Source organism: Miniopterus natalensis, chromosome X (assembly GCF_054644295.1).
Source record: "Miniopterus natalensis isolate mMinNat1 chromosome X, mMinNat1.hap1, whole genome shotgun sequence".
NCBI lineage: Eukaryota > Metazoa > Chordata > Mammalia > Chiroptera > Miniopteridae > Miniopterus > Miniopterus natalensis.
In genome coordinates this window covers 76115476-76141952 of record NC_142103.1, presented here as the reverse complement: position 1 = coordinate 76141952, position 26477 = coordinate 76115476, and the positions used below count along the sequence as shown (strand labels likewise).

Here is a 26477-nt window from a genome sequence, read left to right as displayed (position 1 = left end):
TCTGCTCTAGAACATCCGACTCTGGTGAACTGTTATCGCCCCAACCCGGGACAAATATGTTCATAAGATGACAGGATGACCCTCTCAGAGGAACTTTGCTTAGTTGGATGTACCATTACTCAGCAGTTTCAGTCTGGTTTATGCCAGACTGGCAACAAATAGTCAGCCTTGGGTTAGATAGTTTCTGGGCTTCATGGCACCCTACTTTTCACCACCTAGCACAGTGGAAGGATGGGGTTAGGTACGTTTAGCTTTCCCCCAAAATTTACAAAGCCCATGGATGACCATCAAATCAAAATGGGCTTTATTGTAGATAAAAAGGAAAGAAGGGAATAAAAATCATTCAGTTCTCTTATATTGAACCATATGAAATTGTCATTTCTTTTTCTTTAAAATTGTTAACAGCAATTTCATATGGCTCAAACTAATACATTTTTCCTGATTTGCACAAATTATAGATTGAAAAACAAAGTGTGAAACAATGTCTTATTTAAAAATTAACCAATGTCTTATTTTAAAATGTGAGTTAAGAAGGTTAAATGGCTGATTTCATGATGGGTGCACTAGACTGGGCCACTATTTTATAAGGAAAATGGCCACATTAAACGAAAGCATTTTTTAGAAATTGGGTTTTCAAATATAATAGCACTGAAGCATAGAGCACAAGGAGAATCCCAAACTTGATTTCTAAGAGTTCTCAGTATTTCACTTACTACCAGTGTGGGCAGGTAGACTAGCTCACACACAGAAGAACCCAAACTAAAAATCTAAATTTCAGACCACACTCACACATTAAGCTGGTGAAAGCCTCCCTGGATAACAAGAAAATGACCTTCCTCTACATGGCACTCAGTGTCAAGATGTCTAGATTTTTAATCTTATAGTGGATAGGAACCTTCCACTGGATTGAATAAAGCTTAACATTCCACTGACTAACCTCTGATTCTTCAGGTGGCCACTAAAATCTCATTCATTCCTTAGCTTGAAGTTGGAATTCGGCTCAGTCTTTAGAATACTACCTTGTATTTTCTTTGCAGTTGTTTTTATCACAGTGAGATTTCTTCCCTCCGAATACTAGCCTATTGCCTCCTAGGCTTCTTACTCCCTTCTCTTCCCCAGATCAAAGCACTCCACAAGTTTTGGTGTTACTTCTAAACCCACAGTAGCTATCTCAGTCCTGTTAATGATTTTCCAGGCAGTCAGTTCATATAGCAGCCCTCAAGGATTGACTGATTTTTACAGTAATATCATCATCAGTTTCTAAACAGTTTCTCTTGCCTTCAGATTAATTTAAAAACAGCAGTATAACACTATTTTGCCTTTGGTTTTAAACATTTCAGTAACTTCTTCTTTATGGAGATTTCCAGAGAAGAAATTATAATTCTTTCCCCGATGTTGAAATGTTGATGGATATATTTTCCAATCTTCAGTCTAGAGGAAATACAGGTAGCAAAAGAAGTCAGGAATCCTGAGATGAGGCTGCTATCACACAGCCCTTGTTGCTCGAGCCTCCAGTCAAATTGCTTTTTCATGTTTTCTGTCCCATTTAACACCAGCTTCCCCTAATCCTTGGAGGTCCAATCTCACTTGCCTTCCTTCACAATCTTTCTTCTAGCCTGTTCTTCTCTCACCTGATATTCCTACATCCAGCTGGACTAGCACTGCTGTGTATGGATATGAAGCCTCTCCTGGAAGGGATCCCCAGCACCTACCAAATCTTGTTCAGGTACTGCAGGTGAATGAATTAAGAGACCAGTAAAGCATGCGATTGTTTTTGTTTGTTTAACTCTGAACAGTGCACTAATATGTGAAAAAGTGGGAATAGGTGTGCATTTGTCTTGATTTAGAGACACTTGAGCCCTACCATTTGTATCTTGGGTTAAATTTTAAATGTTAAGATATCTTCAGACCTCAGTAAAATAGAAGTGTTAGTTCCATTCAGTCACTGTCCCACCTCAAACAACACTGGAGCATGCAGCCAACCCCCACCACTGGTGGGTCTACCCCATCACTTCAGGGTTTGGGGGGCAAAGTCATGCATTATCCTCCAGGGGGAACACCAAGCGGGTGCCCCGGCTTGAAACTTTCTGGTCTCCCATTCCCAGGTCTTGTTCCAGCACCTCCTCAGAACTGCTCTTTGTTTTCCGACTGCCTTCAAGGCTCATGGAAGTCGTGTGGGAGCCTGAGGAGCCATTGGCAGTCACAGTGCTGTCCCCGTAGGTCAAGGTGAGATCACCCTCAGTCAGGATGAAGTCAGAGTCCTCCTCTCTCAGTGGCTCTTGGTTCTGAAAAGTGCAACAAATAACAATAACAACAAATTGAAGACTGGAATCTTTCAGAGCTCCAGCCAACCGCAACCTCAGCTCCTCATCTGAAACTGGGGATCATGAAACTTGCCTCCTTGAGCCTCTAGCATGATAACTGGATGTAAACTACAGAGTGCTATTCAATGTATAGCACTGTTGCCTGAACTAGGACTTGGAGAAGCAAAAAGCAGCTGTGATTTTAAATACCTGACAGTTCATGACAAAAGGGAAGAAAAGGAAACCAGCCTGGATTTTCAGCTTTCCAACCCACAGAGAAAGGAAGGGCTAAGATCACTTAGGCAAACCTGCGAATAGGTTTCAGGTCCTTCTTTCTCTGGGAAGGTCTTCTGGATGGGCCTCCTGCCCTACACGAACCATCCTAAACCCACCTGATTTACATTTGAACTACTCTGCCTTAGTCAGCAATGGAGGGAAGAGGACAAACCATTATTGGGATTTCTTTCCTTTCCTCACAGAAAATCCCTGATGGGAAGCCCTCAAGTAGATGAAGCAAGTGATACAGAGGAAGGGTGCATTTTTCTTGAGCTTCTATTATATGCCTGCCAGGAATGTCGCATAAGCTCTCATTTGGTCCTTATCCCTCTCCTGTGAAGGGCGCAAACACTCATGTCACAGAGCAGAAAATCTGAGCTAAGAGAACCTATGAAATTTGCCCAAGGTTGTCCAGCTGGGAGGAAGGAGGGTTTGGATTTATACTGCCTCCAGACTGGTTCTGACCACATAAAGGATATGAAAAGTCACCTAATCAGGAAGAGGACTGGCATGGCATCTTATACTAAGCAGCAGCTGTAGCAAAACAGACCAGGCTGAGCAAGGCGGGCGTCAGGAAGCAGCGCGAGGTCAGACACAACCTTTTACTCTCCAACAGCTTCAACAAGCAAAATGAGGGGTGGTGTGCTCCCCCACTCCCCCGCTGCACGGCTGCCAAACACTGTGGACCTCTTTCTTGAATGGCAAAGACAGTTTTAAAACTGCTCTTTCTCTCCTATTCTCTGACTACCCTTCAAAGCACATCTGAAGTCCTGCATCCTGTTCTCTACATAACAGGGTCTCCTCGGCGCAGGACCTGAACCCGCCTCCCTGACAGCCTCATGGTCCCCACTCAGTCACACTGCCCAAGGCCACAGGCAGATTCTCCCGTGTCCAAGCCTGGACGCCCCATCTGGGTGAGGAATCCCCAAAGGGCAGTGTGACCTCCTTCTCCTCTTCTTGGCACTCTTCCTTGGGGTGCTTAACTCACAGTAGGTGGTAGATGAACGCCTGTTAAATGCACTGACCTAGGGAGGACTCCTGGGTTCTGCTTACCTCACTTCTCTGGTCCCAGCCCATCTCTGTGCCCTTACTGGTGACAAGCACATCCGTGTTTTCTACATTGTTTCTCAGTGATGTCAACTTCTCCAAACTCAACAATGTGACTCCACTTAACCAGTGCTGCAGCTTTTTTAACAGGCAAGCACACTACTACTCTTGCTTGCTGCCTCAAATCCTCACTGGAATGAGGCAGGATGCAAATGTACATTTAAATAAGAGTCTTCAAGTCAGGCAGAGAGAAATTTAAAAACTCGCTCCAAACTCCCCCAATTTCCTCCTCTCCATTACTGTTTAGAAAGTCCTGAAACTCTGTCTGCCCTGTGATAGTTTTCTTAACAACAAATGACATCATGTTCCCTGTTTTAGCATGTTCTTCTCCCATTCATAAATGTGCTAAGTATTGCTTTTGATCATTTCTGTCAAAATACTTCTCCCAGGGCTCTTAGTGCCCAAGTTTCATGGCGAGACTCCTCAGCATGTATTTCATTCTTTCAAAGTTTGGAGCCTCAGAGGGACAGAGAGGAATCTGAAATAACTTCATTTGAGGGAAATTCTGCAAATGCAGCTAAGCCCTCACCCCCCCCACACACACACACACAGCAGCAGCAGCACAGAGGAGCTGTGGTTGGAACCCTGGTGTAGCCCCCTCTGACCCCTGGCAGTGGGAAGCAGGGTCAAAATTCACCAACAGGAGAAGAGACTGAAGGTTGACTCATTCCATCAAGAAACTCATAAGCCCAGACAAATAGTACCCAAGGAAAGGTCATTCAGAAACAAGGCCATAGTAAAACCTAGTGGAGAGGGATTTTCAAATCAGAGCTTAATGAATGTTGTATGCAGATGATGAAACCAATCCATTCCCTTGAATTCTAGATAACAAGATCAGCAAAAGTTTAGTTAAGCTGAAGGTTTGTGTAACATATATCTAGCTGTCCACCGCAGGCTCCTATTAAAATGCAGCAAAATAACCCTGCAAATATCTGCAAACAAGTGTACTGTGGGAATATGCACATTTTAAATAACCAGAGGTCATTTTCATAAGTGGAAAATTACTATGTTCTAGGCAGATAACAAACCTAAGTGGTTTGGAGTTAGTGGAAATGGTGAATAGTGAACATCTTAGATATCTCCCAAATAAACTTGGTTAAGTACAAATGCCCTATAGGTGATAAGTGAGGAGCACACAATGGTATGTCAAAGAGCCATGACAGTCGCCTAGTCCAAGACCCTCACCTAGCACTAAACTCTGCAGGGAGTCCCTCCACTCTCTCACCTTTGGGTTCCTCAGTTAAGTTTTCAAAGACTCTTTGCTCCCACTCTCTCAGAAACAGGCCTTGTCGTGCCTGGAGCTCACTGAGACCCTGGTCAGGTCTCCAGTTCCAAAGCAGCAGCAGCGTGGAGGGTAATTCTGGCTTGTAGCTCAAGTCACCCCATCTTGGGCTGGCTGTGGGGAGTCTGCAGCCCAAACATTACCCTAGGAAGCAAAGCTTGGGCAGACCCTCAAACTGGTGAGGGAAGTACTTTCAACTTAAGTGCCTGGAAGTTTACTGAGTTTATGCTGAGCTCAAACTAGTTCAGGTGCCCCTAAGCAATGAGCAAAGGAATAGTTGGTAAGCTTCAGATTAGATAAGGTTTTTATAAAGTTTTAATAGTGGGTTAGTTCTCATACTATTACACAGACATGAAAAGTGACCCTTATAAAACCTAATTAAGATAGAAGGCTTTAGAAACTGTTTAAAAGAGACTAGAGCCAGGAGGCAAAGAAACATGTAAGCCCAATGAAACATAAGACTGAAGGGTGTAATCAGAGCTTCAATAGTGGGACAAGTGGCGATGCCAGGTCAGTGCCCTTTGTCTCTGATGATTAAAAAAAATCCAAATGACCCACACTGTCACTTTAAACAGGTCTGAACTGGGCCAACTGTTCAGCATTCAGAAAGATAGCTTTTATTAAATAAGCTATCAGCAGGATTGGAAATAATAAAAATAACTTTTGAATCTATTGGTCCAGTTGTTCTGATTCCAAATCCAGTGTTCTTTCTACTACACCACAGCTGCTGATGTTTGGGAGCCCCATAACCCTGGAAAAGGTTTCTCTGTTGCTGTGCACAATGTATTAAGCATACATAAGCTGGCCATTTGTAGTCATCTCATTGGAGAAGCAAAATCTGTGAATCTGGATGAACAGGAATGCAGCCCTTTCATGCTGTACTTACGTCATACACCTGGGGACTAGTCAGACATCGGGCGAGCAAGCCACACCAGGCTGGGAGAGTGGTGGTTAACGGGGGGCCACTGTGTGTGAGGATGGGCTTCAAGTAACTTTAAAAAGAGAATTAAGGAAAAAATGTCTGCAAAGAAAACACACATCCAACAAAACATGTTTAGAAATCCCAACGACTAAATCATCTGACATTCTACCCACAAAAAGCCTTTCTCCCATTCTACCAGGACAATACAGAAAATGCGGGCATACCCCATTTTATTGCACTTCTCTTTATTGCACTTCACAAATGCTGCATTTTTTACAAACCGCAGGCAGAACCCTCCACCAGCAAAAAGATTATGACTCGCTTTATCGTGGTGGTCTGGGACTGAGCCCGCAATATCTCTGACCTATGCCTGTACTTGTACTCTGCAACAGTCTGAATCAAAGATTAAACTATGCCCCATCAGCATTTAGCGATAACTGTTAACTCTCAGGTTGTTGATTCCCAATTTTCAGTTAAAAAGAGTATTTGTTAATTAGAATACCCTTCTCCCTTCTTTTATGTTGAATGAGAATTTTTGTGTCAATCAGCATTCTAGCTTTTGACACATAACCAGCTCACACCTTAGAAACAGGAAATAGTTCAGAGTGGAGTGGAGGGAGATGTTGCAGCCCCTGGGTCCTCTCTGCCCTGGGTTCTCTGTAAGGGCTCTTATTAAACCACTCTGCTCAGAGTCGCATGGTAAGAAACAGTCGAGGTGGGCAGGGCCTTAGAGGTAACCTGGAGCTACTACAAAGGAGGAAACTGAGAATTGGCAAGATAAAATGATTTTACTAAGGTCACTCAGATTTAAATTTCCCAACTTCCCATACAGGACTGTTCTTCACTCTACCTGCTCTCTCCCAGACTCTCCAACACAGATTTCCCCAAACTCAACACTTTTGACATTTTGTGCCAGGTCGTTCTTTCTTGTAAGGGGCTGACCTGCAATGTAGGATGTCTAGCAGCATCCCTGGCCTCTACCCACTAGATGCCAGTAGCATTCCCACTCCCTCCCCAAGTGTGACAATAAAAGTGTCTCCAGACGTTGCCAAATGTCCCCTGAGAAGCAAACTCACTCTTGGTTGGGACTACTGCTAAAACATGAAGATCAGCTGTTATGCGGAGAGCTCAGGGTTTGTCAGTCTGTGGATATTTGTGCTGCCAAATGCTCAGCACTGTGTTGGAAGCACCACGAAGCATGTGTCACATTATGACAGGGCCGTGACCATTTCTGACACCCACAGCCTGAGCAATATAGAAAAGGTGAAGACTCACATGGCCACCTCAAATGCAAGAATGAATGGCTTTAAAGGAAGGTAAGAACGTGTCACAACCATCTGTACACAGCATGACTACTCCAAGCACCATCACTTTGGGTCTTCATTTAGAGCAGCACAAGAAAGAAAAAGCTTCCTTACAGGAGATGGAAGGGAGACCCAGGGGCACACTTCTAGTTGGGAATTACTCAACAGAGGATGTGTGGGTTCTGCTGGAACTTTTTACAAACAGAACAAGCTCCCTTTGACCCCCATCCTCTAACCACATTCCTAGGAACAGCCTCTACAGGCCTATCAGTTCTCCTGTGTCTTCAACTCAGAAGCTGACAGCAGCTGGATTTGTGGAATGACTGCCTTTCAGTTTTCCCAGAGGCTACCTTTCAGTTTTCCACCTCAGGCAGTTCGAAGGCAAGCTCCCTCTTCCCCCAATACAAAAGGCCCTTAAACAACATCTTTCAAAGAGAAAAAAATATTTACATATAAATTGTTAAATATTCAGATTGTCCAAAGGCAAAAAACATCAAGTCTCTCTCCCACTCAGTGATTTTGGTAATTACCATTACAACTGTATAGATTACATTTTTTCTCCTGTTTCTTGATTTATAGACTTTAGTCAGGGGCTTTTAACTCCCTCCTATGAAGGATGGCAAATTTAATTCATTTACACTCCTGCCTCGTCTTTTCAATTTTTTTTCCTTTCTAATTTTTATAATTAATTTTACACTGCAGATATATAAAATCTGCATTCTATTTTATAACTAATAAGCAAATCTTCTATGCTCTGTCTATGGATTGAGTCTAAACGTTAAAAATCAATAATCAGCATTTGTACTAATGTTATTATATTAATATTATTCACTGTAACCAAGCAGAGTGACTGGAACACTATTAAAGGAAATGTAAAACAATGTCATTTAAACTTTGTTAGAACGCTTGAGTGTCTTGCTAAATAAAGGCTCTTTTAATTTCTTTTCGATCTTATTTACTTCTTCTGAGTTATAGCAAATCACTGCTTCCTCCGCGTTGTCCCTTTAGTTGGATTTTGTTTTGTTTGATCCTTATGCTGTTGTTTTCCCCTTCTTACAGTGTCTGCATGGTGCTAAATTTTCTGAATTTGTGTATGGCTAAAAGCCACCCTTCTTTTTATTGCTCATTTTGATTAAGAGTTTGGATGTAGAATTCCAGACTCAGGCTTTCTCTTTTCATCCTAGAAGTCTGATAATGTATGACAGTGTTCTAACATTCAATTTTATTGTCCCAAATAGCAGAATTTCCTTCCTTTTTAAGGCTGAATAATACTCCATTACATATACACACATTTTCTTTATCCATTCGTGCACTGACTGACACTTAGGTTGTTTCCATACCTTGACTACTGTGAATAATGTTGCTATGAATATACGAGTACAGGTAACAAAAGCAATTTGTCCATTTCTTGTCCGATTTTTGGTGTATAATTATTTATAGCAGTCTCTTATGGCCCCTTATATTTCTGTGGTATCAGTTGTAATGTCTCCTCTTTTGTTTCAGATTTTATTTATTGGAATCATCTCTTTTTTTCTTAGTCCAACTAAAGGTTTTTCAATTCTCTTCATATTTTCAAAAAACCTATTTTTTTCTACTATCTTTTATTTATTTCTGCTCTAATCATTATTTCCTTCCTTCTTTGGACTTAACTTTGGGCTCAGTTTGTTCTTTTTCTAGTTCCCTGAGGTATAAAGTTAGGTTGTTTATTCGAAATCTTTATCTTTTCTAATCCTCACATGAGGATACAATTTTATTGATTTTAGAGAGAGGGGAACAGGGAGGGAAAGAGATAGAGATAGAGGAGATAGAGATAGATAGAGATAGAGAGAGAAACATCAACATAAGAGAGAAACATCAATTGAAACTCTCTCTAATGAAGGATGCCTCTCATACACCTCCTGACTGGGGATGGAACCCACAACCTTTTGGTGCATGGGAAGACACTCTTACCAACTGCGCTACTTGGCCAGGGCAAGATCTTTCTTTTTTTAATGTAGGTATTTAACACTATAAACTTTTTGTTCCCTCTTAAAACTGCTTTTGCTGCATCACATAAGTTTTGTTATGTTGCATTTCCATTTTCCTATGTCTCAAGATATATATATATATTTTAATTTCCTTTCTGACTTCTTCACTGACCCATTGGTTACTGAGGACTGTATTGTTTAATGTCCACTCTCCGGTTGTTCTGTTCAGGAGTGTGTTGTTTAATGTACACATATTTGTAAAGTTTCCAGTTTTCCTGCTGTTATTGATTTCTAGTTTCATACCACTGTGGTCAGAAAAGATACTTGATATGATTTCAGTCTTCTTAAATTTTCTAAGACTTGTTTTGTGATCTAACATACAGGTCTATCCTGGAGAATGTTTCATGTGCACTTGAGAAGAATGTACATTTTGCTGCTGTTAGATGGAATGTTCTGTGCATGTCTGTTAGGTTCATTTGATCTAAAATGTAGTTCAAGTCCAATGTTTCCTTATTGATTTTCTTTCTGCATAATCTATCCATTGTTGAAAGTGGAGTATCGAATGCTGACAAGAATCAATTATCACTTCAGCACTTTGTCACTTTACTGTGAACTCTCTCCAATTTTCTCTACAACCTTTCTAAGCCCAGTGAGTAACATGCATTCTGGATTACAATGTAGATGAAGTTCATGTGGCTTTAAGTTAATAGCAAACAACAGCAAACAGTAATTTAAACCATCCTTTCCACTGAGAACAACTAGCCAAGCTGGGCAAAACAAAACAAGATAAAACACAACAAAATCTTCTGCTTAATGGCATCAGAAAGCTACCATGGCAGTGAAGAGAGCCAGAATTTGGAGGAGGACAATCCAAGAGGTGAGCCTAGCACTTGGTAAGCCATGTTTTCCCTAAAGGCAGAGCATCTGGCAGACTCAAAGAGATAGTGAATCTGACAAAAAATGGTGTCCAGGGCCTTCTGAAGAAGACTACATAAACACCCAAGGCTCTAGGTTTGAACCTTTGAAGAAAGGGTAAACAGAAAACAGACTAGCCTTCACAGGAAATGAAGCCCAGCTTCAAACCATCCTTATTGCTGATTGGACTAAAGTGATCTGGAATTACTAAAGTCCCTAACCTAGTCACTGGCCCAATGTAAGTTAAATTATCTCTGAAGAATGATAACCTCATCTAGAGCATTTCCAATTATCTGTATACTTTTTCATTTCTTGTCTGTCACTGAAAAAACAAACAGATGCACAAAAGAAAAAAAAAATAAAGCTTCTAAAAGATAACATAGAAAATTGGCTTCATGACTTTGGGGCAAAGATTTCTACACAAAGAGTACTAATCAGAACAGAAGAGATGAATTGGATGAAGACCTTTTGTTCATCAAAAGAGTCTATTTAAAAGTGAAAATGGAAGTCACAGGTAGAGAAGTTATTTTTATCATATATAATTAGCAAAATACTAAGCCCAGTGATTAATGTGCTTTAGATAGATAAATAGATGATAGATAGATGACAGACAGATAGATGATAGATGATAGATAGATAGATATAGATATATATCCAGAATATATAAGGACCTCTTACAAATCAGTAAGAAAAAGGCAGATAACCCAATAGAAAAATGGGCAAGAGACTTGAACAGGTGCTCCATAAAGGAACATACCAAGTGGCCAGTAAATCTATGGAAAGGTGCTCAACTTTATTAGTCATCAGATAAATGCAAATTAAACCCATAACGAAATGCCACTACAAATCCACTAGAATGGCTAAAATTAACAAGACTGAACGCCAATGGTCAGTGAGGATGTGGAGCAGCTAGAGCTCTCATATACTAGAGGTGCTTGTGTAAAGTGGTATTACCATTTTATAAAACTGTTTGGCACTTTCATCTACAGTTGACCCTATGCATGTCCTATGATGCAGCAGTTTCACTCCTGGATATATTCCCCCCCACAAAACGTACATACACAAACCAAAAGACATGAACAAGAACGCTCATAGCCGTATTTTTTTGGCAACTCCAAATTAGAAACAATCTACATGTTCATCAACAATAAATTATAATATATTTATATAATGAAATACTATATAGCAATGAAAATAGATGAACTAGACATACACGAGACAACATGGATGAATCACACAAATAATGTCAAGTCAAATAAACCAGACAGTAACATATATATACTTTATAATCCCATTTATGCAAAGTTCAAAAACAGGTAAACCTGTTAAGTGTTGCTAGAAGTCAGGAGAGTGGCTGCATTTGGGGAAGAGAGAGGGGTAGTAATTGGGTTATGGCATGAGGGGACCTGGTAATTTTGTGTTTCTTGAACTGTTTGGGAGTAAAATAAGTGTGTTTATTTTGTGATAATTGACTGAGCACTTACGATTTGTATACTTTTCTATACATATCTTATACTTCAATAAAAAATATTAAACATTTTCCAAGTCTCCAAAGACCATATGTAAGCTACCTACCTGCCCATCTGATTGATCACTATGTCAACTTAAGAAATCATGAAAGTTTAACTTTTTGGTTTTTAATTTTCAACTACAACCAAGTAAATCTACAAGAACAGAGTCTGCCCTGCGTGTGGCCCAGTTAAGGCCTGGATCAGACTTGGCCAGAGGTGGTTCAGTCATTAGAAATTAACCTCCCTGAGCTGTAGAGCACCCTCATAACCAAGGAAGAAAAGTGGAGGCCACATAGACTGGTAGGAAGTATGTAGGCATGAGAGGCTGGCTGGCCTCCCACACGCAGCTGTTGAAGGTCCAGAAAGATATCTCAGCTGTGGGAGGTTCCCACTGAAGACTCTGGGGCTTAAACCCCAGGCTGAGCTTCCCATCTCAAAGCACCAGAACTGAGAAAGGTACCCACATAACATCTGGCTGTGAAAAGCAGCAGGGTTTCTGTCTGCCAGGGAGAGGCAGCTGGAACTGCAGGCACCCTCTTAAAGAGCCAATGCACAAAGTTTCATGGGCAGCCACTCACCCTAGGCTCCAGCAGAGGGAGGGCAGAGTGGACTGGAGCTGTGTGAAGGGAATCTAGGGTTATGGCTTCTGGAGATTGAGATCAGAAGGCACCCATCTAGATTCCTGTGCCCAGTCATTCCCCCATACTGCAGAGGCAGACATCTACCTTCCAAGCAGCTTTTGCCTGAGGTGGAAGCAATTGCCCCATCCTGCTGGAAAACTTCCAGCCCTACCCAGAGGAATTTCTACAGCCTGAGGCTCCTTAGACTGATAACTACCAGCCGCCTAACCCTGTGGAGTTTCTACAGCCTGAAGCTCATTAAGAGAATCAGATTAATCAGCCTGCAGCCAGAGGTGGAACATCAGAGTGCTTTGAGTCTTTGCCTGATCTGATTCTGGACCCCTGCCTTAGAAAAGCAGACTTTGGCATACATCTTGGTCCTGTCCAAACGCACCCAGCTCTAGCAGAGGAGACCTCAGGCAGAGGGTTGTTGATAGCTGCAAACAGGGCACTCAGGGCCAGTCACAAACTGCGTCTGATATTGGCCTGCACCAGAGACCCTCCAAAAAGACTGAGAGTCCTAGCAGATCTACCTAATACATAGAAACAAGCCCAAACAGGCAGCCAAAATGGGGAGACAAAAGAAACAAGCCCCAACTGAAAGAACAAGAAAAGTCTCCAGAAAAAGAGCTAAATGAAATGGAGATAAGCAATCTATCAGATATAGAGTGCAGAATACTCATTGTAAGGATGCTCAACAGCATGAAAAAAGATATGGAAACTATGAAGGAAATTAAGAATGACATGGCAGAAATAAAGAATACATTGGAAGGAATAAACAGCAGGTTAGAGGAAGCTGAGGATAGGATCAGTGAATTAGAAGACAGGGTAGAAAAATTCACTCAATCAGAGAAGCAAAAAGAAAAAACAATTAAAAAACAGGAGAACAGTTTAAGGGAGCTGTGGAACAACATGAAACATAACAATATTCACATTATAGGAATGCCAGAAGAGGTAGAAAGTAAGCAAGGGTTATAGAACCTTTTTGATGAAATAATGGCATAAAAGTTCCCTAACCTGGTCAAGGAAAAAATCACACACGTTCAGGAGGCACAGAGAGTCCCAAGCAAGAAGAATCCAAAGAGGCCCATGCCCAGACACATCATAATTAAAATGCCAAGAATCCAAGACAAAGAGAGAAGCTTAAAGGTTGCTAGAAAAAGCAATCTGTTACCTACAAAGGAGCTCCCATAAGGCTGTCAGCTGACTTTTCATCAGAAACTCTACAGGCCAGAAGGGAATGACATGAACTATTCAAAGTAATGCAAAACAAGGATCTGAAACCAAGACTATTCTATCTGGCAAGACTATCATTCAAAAAAGATGGTGAAATAAAGAACTTCCTAGACAAAAAAAGGCTAAAGGAGTTTATCACCACCAAACCAGCATTGCAGGAAATATTAAAGAAACTGCTATAATTAGAAGTAGAAACAGAGGAAAGAGAAACATAGACATAAAGAATTAAAATGGCAAGAGATAAGTATCTATCAATAATAACCTTAAATGTAAATTAAATGCTCCAATAAAAAGACATAAGGTAGCTGAATGGATAAGAAAACATGACCCAAATAGATGTTGTCTCCAAGAGATGTACCTCAAAACAAAAGACTAACACAGGATGAGAGTGAAGGGATGGAAAAAAATTTTCTATGCAAATGGAAATGAAAAAAAAGCTGGGGTAGCAATACTCATATCGGACAAAATAGACTTCAAAATGAAGATCATAACAAGAGACAAGAAAGGTCACTACATAATACTAAAGGGATCTAGCCAACAAGAGGATATAACCTTGATAAACATATATGCACCCAATACAGGAGCACCTAAATTTATTAAAAAAAACTTCTAGAGGACTTAAAGGTAGAGATCAACAGCAAGACCGTCATATTAGGGGACTTTAACACTCCACTGATTTTTTTTTTAAAAATATATCTTTATTGATTTCAGAGAGAGGAAAGGAGAGGGAGAGAGAGAGACAGAAACATCAATGATGAGAGAGTCATTGGGGATCGAGCCCACAACCCGGGCATGTGCCCTGACCGGGAATCGAACCCCGATCGCCTGGATCCTAGGTCAACGCTCAACCACTGAGCCATGCCCGGCCGGGCAACACTCCACTGATTTCAATGGATAGGTCTTCCAGACAAAAAATCAATAAGGAAACAGTGACCTTAAGTGTCACACTAGATCAGATGGATTTAATTGACATTTACAGAACATTCCACCCAAAAGCTGCAGAATATACATTCTTCTCAAGTGCACATCAGTAGATGAGTGGAGAAAAAAGCCTTGGTACATTTACACCATGGAATACTATGCAGCTGTGAAAAAGAAGGATCACTTATCTTTTGGGACAGCATGGGGGGGACTGGAGAGTATTATGCTAAGTGAAATAAGCCAGTTAGAGAAAGACAAGTACCACATGATCTCACTCATATGTGGAATATAATGAACAAAATAAACTGACAAACGAAATAGATCCAGAGATATAGAAGCATGGAACAGACTGAGGGATCTCAGAGGGAAGGTCAGGGTGGGGGAGCGGGTGGGGAGAGATTAATCAAAGAACTTATATGTCTATAAGCATAACCCATGGACACAGACATTGTTATGGGGAAGGCCTGGGAGTGGGGTAGATGTGGGGTGGAGGGGATCAATGGGGGGGGGAAGGGGACATCTGTAATACTTTTAACAATAAAGATAAATTTAAGAAAGAAATTAACCTCCCCATATAGATTAAGTACATAAGTTGCACTTCCCTTCCTGACCACACCAATTCACTTCCAAAGGTATATTCCCCTTGTACACAAAGCTCTGAAGAATCACATGTGTCAACCTGGCTATGAGTTGGCTAACCTAATGATGTACAAACATTCCTCTTGGCCAGAGAGATGCTTACCAGGATTACCTGTGGTTGAATGATCACTGTATGAGTCCCAAGAGAGGACTGACTACACTGTAGCAAGCACACGTCATTCCTTACTTATCAAAAGTCATTCACTGGCAACTCAACAAGAGGATTTCATTATCAATGTTTCAGGGAAATTACTTCAAAGGATACTTGTGGTCAAAACTGTACCACAGCCTAAATAGCCAGGCACTCTCCTGCTTTGTCCGGTTTCCTCCAGCAGAATCTGGACCATCCTAGGAACAAACAAGAAGACAGATGCTTAGTTGTACAAAGGGATTGAAATGAGGGGGAAGTAGCTTTTTTTAAGCCATAATTTTTAGTTATTTTGAGCTCAGAATCAAACATCCTGTATCACCAAAGTATCAAAGTTATATTGGGAGGTAATATTTTTAAAAGAAATTGAATAAATTCAAAAGGCAGGCTAATCAATCCCCAAAATAAAGCAATTTGGTTATGTCTGTGGGTAGATCAACTCAAAGAAATACAAAATTTCTTTCGGCAATCTTGTAATTTTCCCCAAAGTGCCTTTCAGCAGATTAGTTACCCTAAAGTCTAGATCCTAACAGGCCAAAACTGATTTACAGAGAATATTAAAGAAAGCTTCTGTAAAACCAACTTTCGAGGTCCCCCAAAGCTGATCCGGAAAAACCGTGCTTGGTTGAGTTTCCTGACCAACCAGCTGAGGGCTCTTGGTGGTCCTGACTGAGGCACCTGCATTTTGTTCCAGGCGGTGCAGTAACTTGATGCCCTACCAGCTTTGGGCAGGGGAAATAGAGCCAGAACTAGCATCTCTGTTATTTTATCTACCTTCAAGTAGTAAGTTCCTTTACTACTCTTCATGCCTTTTCCAATCAAACATCCCCATCATTTGATTTTCAAAATAACTGACAAAATCAAACATTCACTTCAGGTTTAAGAAATCTGTTCTGCAGACTGACAAATCTCAGAGGGAAAGCAGGGGTGGGGGAGTGGGTGGGGAGAGATTAACCAAAGCACTCATATGCATATATGCATAACCCATGGGTACAGACAATAGTGCAGTGAAGGCCTGGGGGGCAGATGTGGGGGGAGGGGGTCAATGGGGGTAAAAAAGGGAACACCTGTAATACTTTCAATGATAAAGATAATTTTTTTCTTTTTTCTTTTTCATTTTTTTATGAACAACCCCAGATGCCAGTTCCAAGGAACAGCCTCTGCCTCTGCATCCCACCAAGAGGACATGTCTCTGTCACCTTCCTCATGGGGTGAGGAGTTGGGATGGGGAAGTATTCCACCTACTTGCCTTTATGTCACTGCACACCCAGAAGTGGGGTGGGGTTGGCTGGGGAGGTTCCCAGGGTATTCCACTGAAAGGAGGAAATGACCAGGCTCCTCAGCCCAACCCCTCCTCAGCAGAGAAGGAGAGGAATAGCCTTCAGCAGGGAGGGGGAAGGAGAAGACCTGACCAGGCCACAGCCTGAAAATAGATCCCAGGCTCCTGCCTTGCAGGGAGGAGGATCTCTGAGTTTTAGTCAAATTTGTTAAAGATAAATTTTTTGAAAAAGAAATCTGTTCTGTGCAAGTATTATAAGCAGCTCAATTTCTACTAAAATGGACTGACTGCAGCACTTTAAGGGCACTGCTGGGGTCCTGTGTTGCTGGATCACAAGATCTGAGAGTACAGCCTGGCCAGGCGTGGCTCAGCGGTTGAGTGTCTACCTGGGATCCAGGCGATAGGGGTTCGATTCCCGGTCAGGGCACATGCCTGGTTGCCGGCTCGATCAATGACTCTCATCATTGATGTTTCTATATCTCTCTCCCTCTCCCTTCTTCTCTCTGAAATCAATAAAGATATATTAAAAAAAAAAAAGATCTGAGAGTACAGACTGCTTGGGAAGCACAGCCATTTTTATCACCATCCTCTTGAATATTACATGCAGAGGAAACTCTACAAGTGAGAGACAATCAGCAATAACCAAATAAAAGGTGAGCCACAATTACAACTAGTTCTAAATCACAGTGGGTATAAATTCCACCTGTAAGAGAAATACAGGTTCTGGGACTAGTTGGAGACCTCTGAGAAGCTGAGCATACAGGCAAGTAGAGGGACGGACATTAGCATGAACTACTTAAATTCCTAAAGTTTCTAATGGCGAAGATTATTTTTAAAAATGAAGTGCCATGGTATTTGGGGAATGTTTAATAACAAATATAGGGTGGGGCAAAAGTAGGTTTACAGTTGTTTGTACGGGAAAAAATACAATAATTAATAAATAACAATACAAGAATAAACTCTGTGTTTCACATACTCATAACTGGAAACCTACTTCTGCCCCATCCTGTATGGAAATGGCTTAGTTAAATGGGCCCTTCTGTGGATGAGGAAATAAAAACAAGAGATTCCAGAGACTAACTCTGTTTCACATTTTTATAACTCGTGTGGAAGAAAGAGGGCACAGAAATATCTCCACTTGCAATAACAATCATTCATTCAGGTAATTAAATTGCTAGCCCAATGACAACTCTAGGGGAAGTTCAAAATTCCACACAACTGAATGGAAAAGCAGTAGATGAACATTCCGGGAAGCAAATATGTTTATGGAAAAAGTAAATGGTTCTTTATAAACTGACAGGTTCTAAGCTCTCAGTTCTAAGTGCTTGCAGAATCTTAATGAAGAAAAATGAACTAGATGATAAGATCATCAGGAAGGATACTCTAAACCATCAGGCACAAGAAAAGTCCCTCAAAGCCAGTTTCCTCTGCTCCTCCTCTCAAACAACAATAAAAAAATGACAAACCCCTACTCTGTCATCCTTGCCTCTGCGAAACCACAATGCACTGTTGTCACCTGGAACACAAGTTCTTGCTATCTCATGTCAAGGAAGCTACAGGAGACTTATATAAGCCCCAAGAAGGACAATTTAAAAAAGTAAAGCACGGGAAACACTTCTTTTTGAAAGCCAAGTACCAAAAGATCTCAGGCTACAAAAAGATATGTCTGCACTCCACAGATAAGATCAAATGACCTCAGAAATATAAGAACTAAGAGACAGCCCTGAAGGGTTACATGGGGTAAAATCAAGGCAAATTTTAAAGGGCAACGTTGCAACAGGGGTGTTAAACAACTTCTTATTCCAAGAGATGGTGCCAAAAACATGATTAGGTACAGGAAGAGCTTACATAAATCCAGAGTGGCTTTGGGGAAATCAGGGAGGGCCTGTAAACTAGAACTAATTTTGTAAGCTGATCCAGAAGACAATGAACTACTTCACAACTTGATTTGGGCTGGTATTTATCACAGACAAGCCAGTGGAATCCTTCCTGTGGGATGTAAGCAGCACAGGACTGAGCAGGGGTCAGTGTGGATGCAGGCTGATCCTACAATGGAATGGGCAGGGCCTCCTTCCCAGCTGCACTTGCAGACTTGGATTTCCATTCAAGTGCTACCCACAGAAAAAGTGGGAACTTGCTCTGTCACCACACCCCTCCTCAAAACCTGCATTCCCACCAGGAGGGTTCACACCCCCGTATCTTTAAGCTCAGGCTGCTTCTAGAACCTGGAATTCCCTGTCATAGTCTCAATTTCTCGTGCCTTGCTGATTCCTATTCATTTTTCAAGGCTGTACACAAGGTCATCTTCCCTGAGAAATGTTTCAAAGGCAACAGAGCACTCCAAGAGGTGTGAGTGTGAACATCACAGGCTTTCTCAACAGACTACCTGGTTCCAAACCCTAGTTCTATTCATGACTATGTAATTGCCTTGCTGTGTGACTCTGGCCAAATTTAAATTGAAATATAATTGATATATAACATCAGGTAAGTTTAAGGTGTATAGTGTGTTGATTTCATACATTTATATATTGCAGTATAATTACCATTGCAGTGTTAGCTAACACCTCTATCAACTCAATAATTATTTATTTTTTGTGGTGAGAACAATGAAGATCTAGTCTTTTAGCAACTTTGTAGTTTATAATACAGCATTGTTGATATTCACTATGCTGTGCATTAGAGCTCCAGGTGTTATTCATCTTTTAGTTACAAGTTTGTACCCTTAAACATCTCCTCAATTCCCCAGCCCCTGGCACCCACCATTCTACTCTGTTCTTATGAGTTACATGAGAGATTTTTAAACATTTTATTAACATTATTAATGGAAAAGCCCCTTCAAGAATAAGTACCACTGCCCTAGCCAGTTTTGCTCAGTGGTTAGAGCGTCGGCTTGCAGACTGAAGGGTCCCGGGTTCGATTCTGGCCAAGGGCACGTACCTCGGTTGTAGGCTCAATCCCCAGCCCCCAGGCAGTGCATGAGTGGGAGACCTCACATAGATTTTTCTCTTTCTCTCTTTTTCTTTCTTTCTCTTTCTCTCTCCCTCCCTCCCTCCCTCCCTCCCTCCCTCCCTTCCTCCCTCTTTCCCTCCCCCCCCTTACACTCTCTCTGAAAAACAATGAAAAAATATCCTTGGGTGAGGATTAAAAAAAAGAAAAGAAGAATAAATACCACCAACTCTGCTTATCACCATTTTAGAGTCTTCTTCTGCACTCAATAAGCACCGACTGTGTGCCTGCCAAGCACCATGCTGGGCACTGGAAACACAAAGAGGAATGAGACCCAGCACCTGTCCCCTGAGCACATTTCCGGGGGGGGGGAGACAGACAGATACATATATGGTGACGAGTGTGATGAAGAAAAAGAAAGCAGATTAAAGAACTGAGGGGTGGCAAAAAGACCTATTTTCAAAATAATCTTTCTAGAACTAGTGAATAATGATTTCGGGATAGAACTGGATTTCATTCCATTCTTACTGTTAAAAGACTTTTTTTAAGTTAAGGTCATTACAATAATGAGAACAGCTTATGCTTTTTTCAGGGATGGAGCAAAATACTGCCCCCCCCCCCAAGATTTCTATATCCTAATCACTGGAGCCTGTGAGCATGTTCTCTTACATGACAAAGGGGCTTTGTAGATAGACCGAAGGTTTTCCAGGTGGGTACAATGTAATCACATGGCCCCTTTAAGAGTCAGAGAGATGCAGTGGAAGAGGCAGGAGAGATTTGAAGCGTGACAGGGGCTCTCCTCACTGTTGCTGGCTTTGAAGATGGAGGGGACCACAAGCCAGGAACTGTGGGTACTTCTAGGAGCTGAGCTTGATCCCCGGGTCAACGGTGAATGAGGAAAGGGAGCCTCAGTCCTACAACAGCATGAAACTGAATTCTACCATCAACCTGAATGAACCTGGAAGTGGCTTCTCCCCCAAAGCCCAACCCTGCCAATAACTTGATTTTGGTTTTGAGAGACCTGCAACAGAGAAAACACCAGTGCAGCCCACCAGGCATCTGACCTATAGGAGTGTAAGACTGTGCTGTTTTAAGCTGCTAAGTTTATGGCAATCTGTTACAGCAGGAATACAACACTAATGCAGAGCAAAAGAGTAAATAAGTGATGGAACCAGATTTTGGTCTTTTTCATGTCCCTCGGATGATGGGGCCAAGATTTCTCAAAAAGGGAGTAATTAAAGGGAGTAAAAACAGGGACTAGAGCTCTACAGTGCCTACTCCAGGGCTTCTTGAATAGTAAAGTGCACACAACCCTCCTGGGAGCCCTGTTAAAATGAAGATTCTGATTCAGTGGGTCGAAGTGGGACCTGAGAGTCTGCATATCTAACAAGCTCTAGTCATGCCCAGGCTGCTGGTCCATGGGTACAACTGGGACAGCAGAAGGATAGATCTACAGCCCCTAGAGGAAAAGCAGATGAGGCCCTCCAGGAGCTCACTTCTGCCACTCTCCACCCTTACCCTTTATCACAGTCACCAAAGGACAAAGATTCATCTGTCTTGTCTGCAGATGTATTCCCAGAGCGTGAAAGAATGTCTGGAATATAACAGATGCTCAATAAATATTTGTCAAATGAATGAATAACTTAATGTTAATTTTGAACTTTAAGAAATATAAAAAGAACAGCAGCACGGGAAATCAGGGGCCCAAGGGAGGCAATCAGAAGAACAAAAAGAAAAGTGTGGTGGGAGAGGGGTCAGAAAGTAAGCATTTGAGGAAAGGTACTTCAGCAACAGTTTGAAGTTAAAGATTTAAGTGACTGGGTATCAGATTTCAGCCAGGAGGAAAACTGGAGGAGAACCCAGAAACAAACAAATCCAACTTGCCCAGAAAGTTATTTGTCAATGTAACTATAGACCTTGATTTTCTGCAGTTTTCATACTTGTGCGCGCGCACACACACACACACACACACACACACACAGCACTGCTAACACAGAGGTTTCCTTTCCTCCACATTCCACTAACATCCGGCTTGTGACCCTGTCCTGCAGAGATGATAAAGCCAGGATAAATTCAGATTCTAACTAAGCATCATCAGTGAGTGCTCTTCTGTAAACTTGGGGAAGGAAGTTAATGATGTGTCTGCATGTCCGGCCAGCATAAATCTTTGCTGGGTCTGGCATGAAAAGTCCCCACTTGAATGGGGTGTGAAACCACCCCCAAGCCTGGGCAGTTTGCCTCCAGCTGCACTTGCTTTTGTTTTGGTTGCAAAGTCACCAAGACCTTCAAGAAACAAAGCAACTGAGTTTTTTGTTTTGTTTTAATGAGTCAAACTTCCCAAGGACAAGAAGTTGAAGTCTGCCCACAATATTCTTATATTTCCCTCACATAAAGCCAAAAATGTTCTAGCTAATAGCTCCTTTCCCTCACCCATGTGAGCTAATATTCTGTAGCCCTGTAACCATGACTCTGTTTATAGTCTGATTCCTTCTAGAATCAGTGAGGAAAATTGTACTCTATATAAAAAAATGCTTTCCCATCAAATATCACTTTTTTGTTTGTTTTTAGAAAGATCATTTAGAAAATGAGGTAAAGAGAACTGCCCTCTTTTCCAATGGAGAACAAACATCTGGACTTTCGCCACTTCTGATTTCAGTTTCATGACAACAGGGAGTGTGTGACCTGGATCCATTTCAGGGGAAACTGCAAGAACCCAGAGTTTCACCCAAAAATGAGAAGCCCATTTATCTTTCTGTTTTCCTGTTTCTCATGACCACTGAGTACTCCCAGCACTGCTGTTAGTGGCTCACAGTGCCAAGAAGGACAGGCCAGGAGGAGTTAGAGAAATAAGGCCATTTCTGCAGAAGGGCATGAGTCATTTTTAAGAGGGTGTCCTGGGAGAACCAAACTTAAAGTTCTTTTTTTTTTTGGTCCACTCTGACAGCAATATTGATATGCCAACGGAACTGACTTTGGGGGCCCTCTGCATGACTGTGTGTGAGGTATGGAAAAAGGGAAGTTAAGGGGAAGCTGTGACACAGCTCTTAACTAGGACTGGCCAACTGGGAGTGCAGTGAATGGCTGTATCCTTTTACAATTGGCCCAAAAGGTTCTCCAGAGAGCTGTCAGGAACACTGTGTCACTGAGTTTACCCATCCAGGAAGGTTTACCCATCTGGGGCAGAGGGCACTATCTTAGCTATCACTGCATGGACTAAATGTACATCTAGAACCCTACTGCTTTCTTAAACGTTTCCATGGAAAAGTGACAGCAAGTTTATTACTAAGTTTGGTTACTAGTCCATAGTCTCTATGTGCAGTTCCTATGAGATGTATAATAAGTTAAGCTGCATAAAACCAACCAAACTATTTTCCATATTTCCTTTTACAGATGCTTGGTTCCAAAGGCAAGAGCAATGGTAAACAGCAAAAAGGCTGCGAGGTGTTTGACTGGCCTGAACTGTCAAGATGAAATCTCTCTAAATCCTGGCTGTCCAGCTGGAATTGGACTGTTTTTCTTATAAAATTAATCTTGACTAGCTGTAGGTCTGTGGAGAATACTTTTCAAAGAGGGTGGTCATGTCCTACCAGAGCCATTGTTTTCTTTTCAGTGAAATAAAGATATCCATCCAAGACATTCGCCCAGGTTTTCTCAGGGTAAGTTTCAAGATCTCCCAAAATGTTTTACTCTAAATTATCTTCCAAGTGCACAGTTCTTGAATCCCACCTACTAAAATTATTAATCAAAGCTAGGGTCAAACAGCAACTTTTCAAAAAGAACTTCTCATTGAAACCACATGTTCCCAACTGGCACAATGGCCAATTCTAATATAATCACATAGGACTTCTGGAGCACCATTGAAGTGGGTACCAATGTAGCTCATTGAAAGCTCTTCCCAAAATGTCCAGAACTTTCAGAGGGCATGGCTTTGTGTTCCTCAAGGGGCATCAACACCAAGAATGCCTTATCAGGCTGTGACCACCCTCAAAGGGAAAGAAATCAGAAAAGCATCCCCTGGGCCCCGCACAGCACCACATTTTGCAACACTTGTTACATGTGATTTGGTAGATAGAATCATTTAGAAGATCCTATGGAATCTGAAATATGTAGGCTGGATTTAGAATGAAGTGCAATGACGAGTTTAATTCAAAGGTGGCTGGAAGAAAAACACTCGACATGGCTTCACAGACAACACATGCGTGTGGTCATAAAGCTTCCTATTGCACTGGTGCTTCATGCCTGCACCTGCCCATCAAATACCTCTTGAGCTCCCCAGGTGCCAGGCACTATGCTCAGCACTGGGTATCCAATGCTGAACAGAATTGTTCTTGACTCCCAACGGCAAATAATAACATTTGGAAACAAATTTCTGCTCTTACCAGAACTCTCCTTTCCCCTACTTGGCTTGCCTAGGAAATGCCAACCTGGGAAAGGAGCAAAACCTGGAGACAAAATCATCCTGCCAGTTCCACAACAGGGGTGATATGGCAGCATTAAAGCATGTCTCCCACTTTGCTGACACTGCTCCCATCCAGAGATTATGGTGTCTATCCCCTCCCCTTGAACCTGGGCTGGCCCTAGCAACTCGTTATAACCAATAGAAAGTCACAGAAGTGATGCTGTGAGACTTCCAAGGTTAGGTCAGAAAAGACTATGTAGTGTCCACCTCGCTTGCTGGGTCACTGGTTTTTGGAACCATAATCCATCATATAAGGAGTCCAGTTCCCTGAAGCCACATGGAGAAGCCACAATTTGGCATTCTAGTTGGCTGTCCTTGTGTGAGTCCTCCCAGCTCAGGAGCGAGACATAGGAGCAAATCAGCCTTGGGATGATTCCAGCCCCAGTCTCGCATTACCCCCGGCCTTTTTCATGGAGCAAAGGCAAGCCATCCCTACTAGGCCCTTTCCAAATTCCTGACCTAAAGAATACATGAGTAGAAGAAGTTGTTCACTCTCCTACGTTTGGGGCAGTTTATTATGCAGCAATGGCAACTGGTGCAGATGGCCATACCAAAAGCCATCAGGATTCTCTGCTGCTGCAGACACTCTTCCCTGTGCTCACACTAAATGTGGCCATAGGGCTCTTCCACACACTGCCTCTACAGCTTCCCTCCCCACACTCTGCTCCAGGCTGTCACTGCTGCCACTGCCCTGTCCAAGCCTTAACTGTTAGCCTTGCTGTGACCTTCAGCCTACACAGGAATGAGGGCTGCTACTCTGCCATTGCTGGGCTGGAAGAAAACTCAGCTTAGAGTACCCCAGGTCCTAGAAGAACAGGAGAGCCTGCAATCCCTTTCCTTCCTCTGCCTGGATGCGACTGAGAGACTCAGAACCAGTCACAGTGAACCAATCACCAATTTATTTAATATATCTACTCGTGGAAGGTAGGGAGTCAGGGACTTAGCTTAGTCTTTCTAGCCAGCCCACTGCCTTAATATGTTGTTTAAGGACACTGTCTCTGGGGTCAAACCCTGGCTCCATTAGTTTCTAATTCTCTGGCCTTATATATATAACTCACTGAAACTCTCAAACTTCAATTTCAAATCTGCAAAATGGGATAACAGTACCTACCTCATAAGGTTCTTGTTAAGATCACAATGAGGGAATTTATGTAAAGTGCCTAGTATGTAATAAATGCTCAATAAAATTTAGCTATTTTTTATTTTAAAATTTTAATGTCTTCCCTCGGAAGAAGCATGTCTTGTGACTTACCCCTTGTAAGACTTGAAAGCTGTCGTTGTTGGGTGGTGGGTCTTGATCTGGGTCAACACCAACTCTATAAATCACCAGGGAGAAAGACAAGGAGGAAAACGAAGAGTATTAGCTTGGACCATGGCAGCCATCCTGGCTGAAAGTTGGCAAGAGGATGACCATCTTACCAAAGCAGAAGGAATGATTAGCTAAAAGAGGAAGACTGTCATGCAAAAGTTGTGAGAAAGAGGTTATGTACCACATCAGACCCCAAGGGGTAGAAGGGGAAATAAATTCTGTGTGCTTACACCCTGAACAAGGCCTCTGAGCATCAGCAACAGCTGGCAACAGTTGATCTGCCTTCCTGTACCAGGCTGTCCGTTATAAAAATGTGGGTCCCACTGTACCAGCCCTTTTCCTCTCTACTGCTTCCTCACTTCTGCCCTGCCCTGCCCTGCTTATATTTCCCTAAACTTTTGTTATAAAACTTTTCATATATTCAAGAAAGTATAGAAAGAATTTACAGTGAAAACCTATACAGCCACCACCTAGATACTACCATTAACATTTTGCTGTATTTTCTTTATTATATCTCTATCCATCTATCTATCACCCATCTTACTTTTTTGATAAATTCAAATAAAGTTTCAGGCATCAGCACACTGCCTCTAAATACTTCAGCATGCATATCTCTAGCTTTTTTTCCTAGTGCCGCCACGTCCTCCCACAGCAGAGATGACCTGAGAAGTCACACATCTAAGACCAACAACTGAAGACAGAAAGCAAAAGCAAAGTGGCAAAATCCACTTATAACAAATTCTATAAAAGCACTTTCTTGACTTAGTAACATACCAACTGTTGCCCTATGCATCTGTTAATTCTTTTATCCCTGTGCCTTCCTGATTCTGACATAGATAACATGGATAAAATGGGGCAATGAGGGAGAAAACTAAGATGCCAGGAAAATTCTCTGTCTTCCCTCGCTCCCTCCAGTATCACAAAAAAAAAACAAAAACACACACAGATGATATTATAAAGGTAAAGAGAACACAGCAGGTCTGATTTTGGCTTGAAGAAAGGTGCTGAATGGCCTTGACCAGGAGTGTTATCTGCAGTAACCAGGGTGCTCACTCCACTGAGCAGACCTCAGATGCACAAAGCCCTGTGTGTGTCTTACTTTTCCTCCTCTCCTTCCCTTCCCCACCTGTGATGCCCAGGATATTTCTTGAGAAAAGATACTAATGGAAAAGGGGAATAGAAAACACAGATTCACCCCACCTCCAAAACCAGCCTCTACTCTCTTATTCCAAGCTTGTCAAGCACTAACTCAAAGTGCATGCCCCTGGACAGAGTGGGATATAGAAGGAAAGGGAACAGTTACTCCATATTTTGTTGAAGGCAAAGCTTAAAC

The 26477-nt window shown here is 42.0% G+C and overlaps 1 protein-coding gene across 1 annotated transcript in view; it reads right to left on the bottom strand.

The window, feature by feature from the left end:
* Nucleotides 1–374: 374 nt before the first annotated feature.
* The window catches only part of SLC9A7 (solute carrier family 9 member A7), a 118005-nt gene continuing 91902 nt past the window's right edge, over nt 375–26477 (bottom strand). Inside the window, exons 14-17 of the mRNA XM_016218484.2 lie at nt 25088–25151; nt 15269–15351; nt 5855–5960; nt 375–2285 (exon numbers count right to left, since the gene is read on the bottom strand). Of these exons, the coding sequence (XP_016073970.2) occupies nt 2034–2285; nt 5855–5960; nt 15269–15351; nt 25088–25151 (505 nt within the window). The 3' untranslated portion in view covers nt 375–2033. The remainder of the gene's footprint in view (nt 2286–5854; nt 5961–15268; nt 15352–25087; nt 25152–26477) is intronic.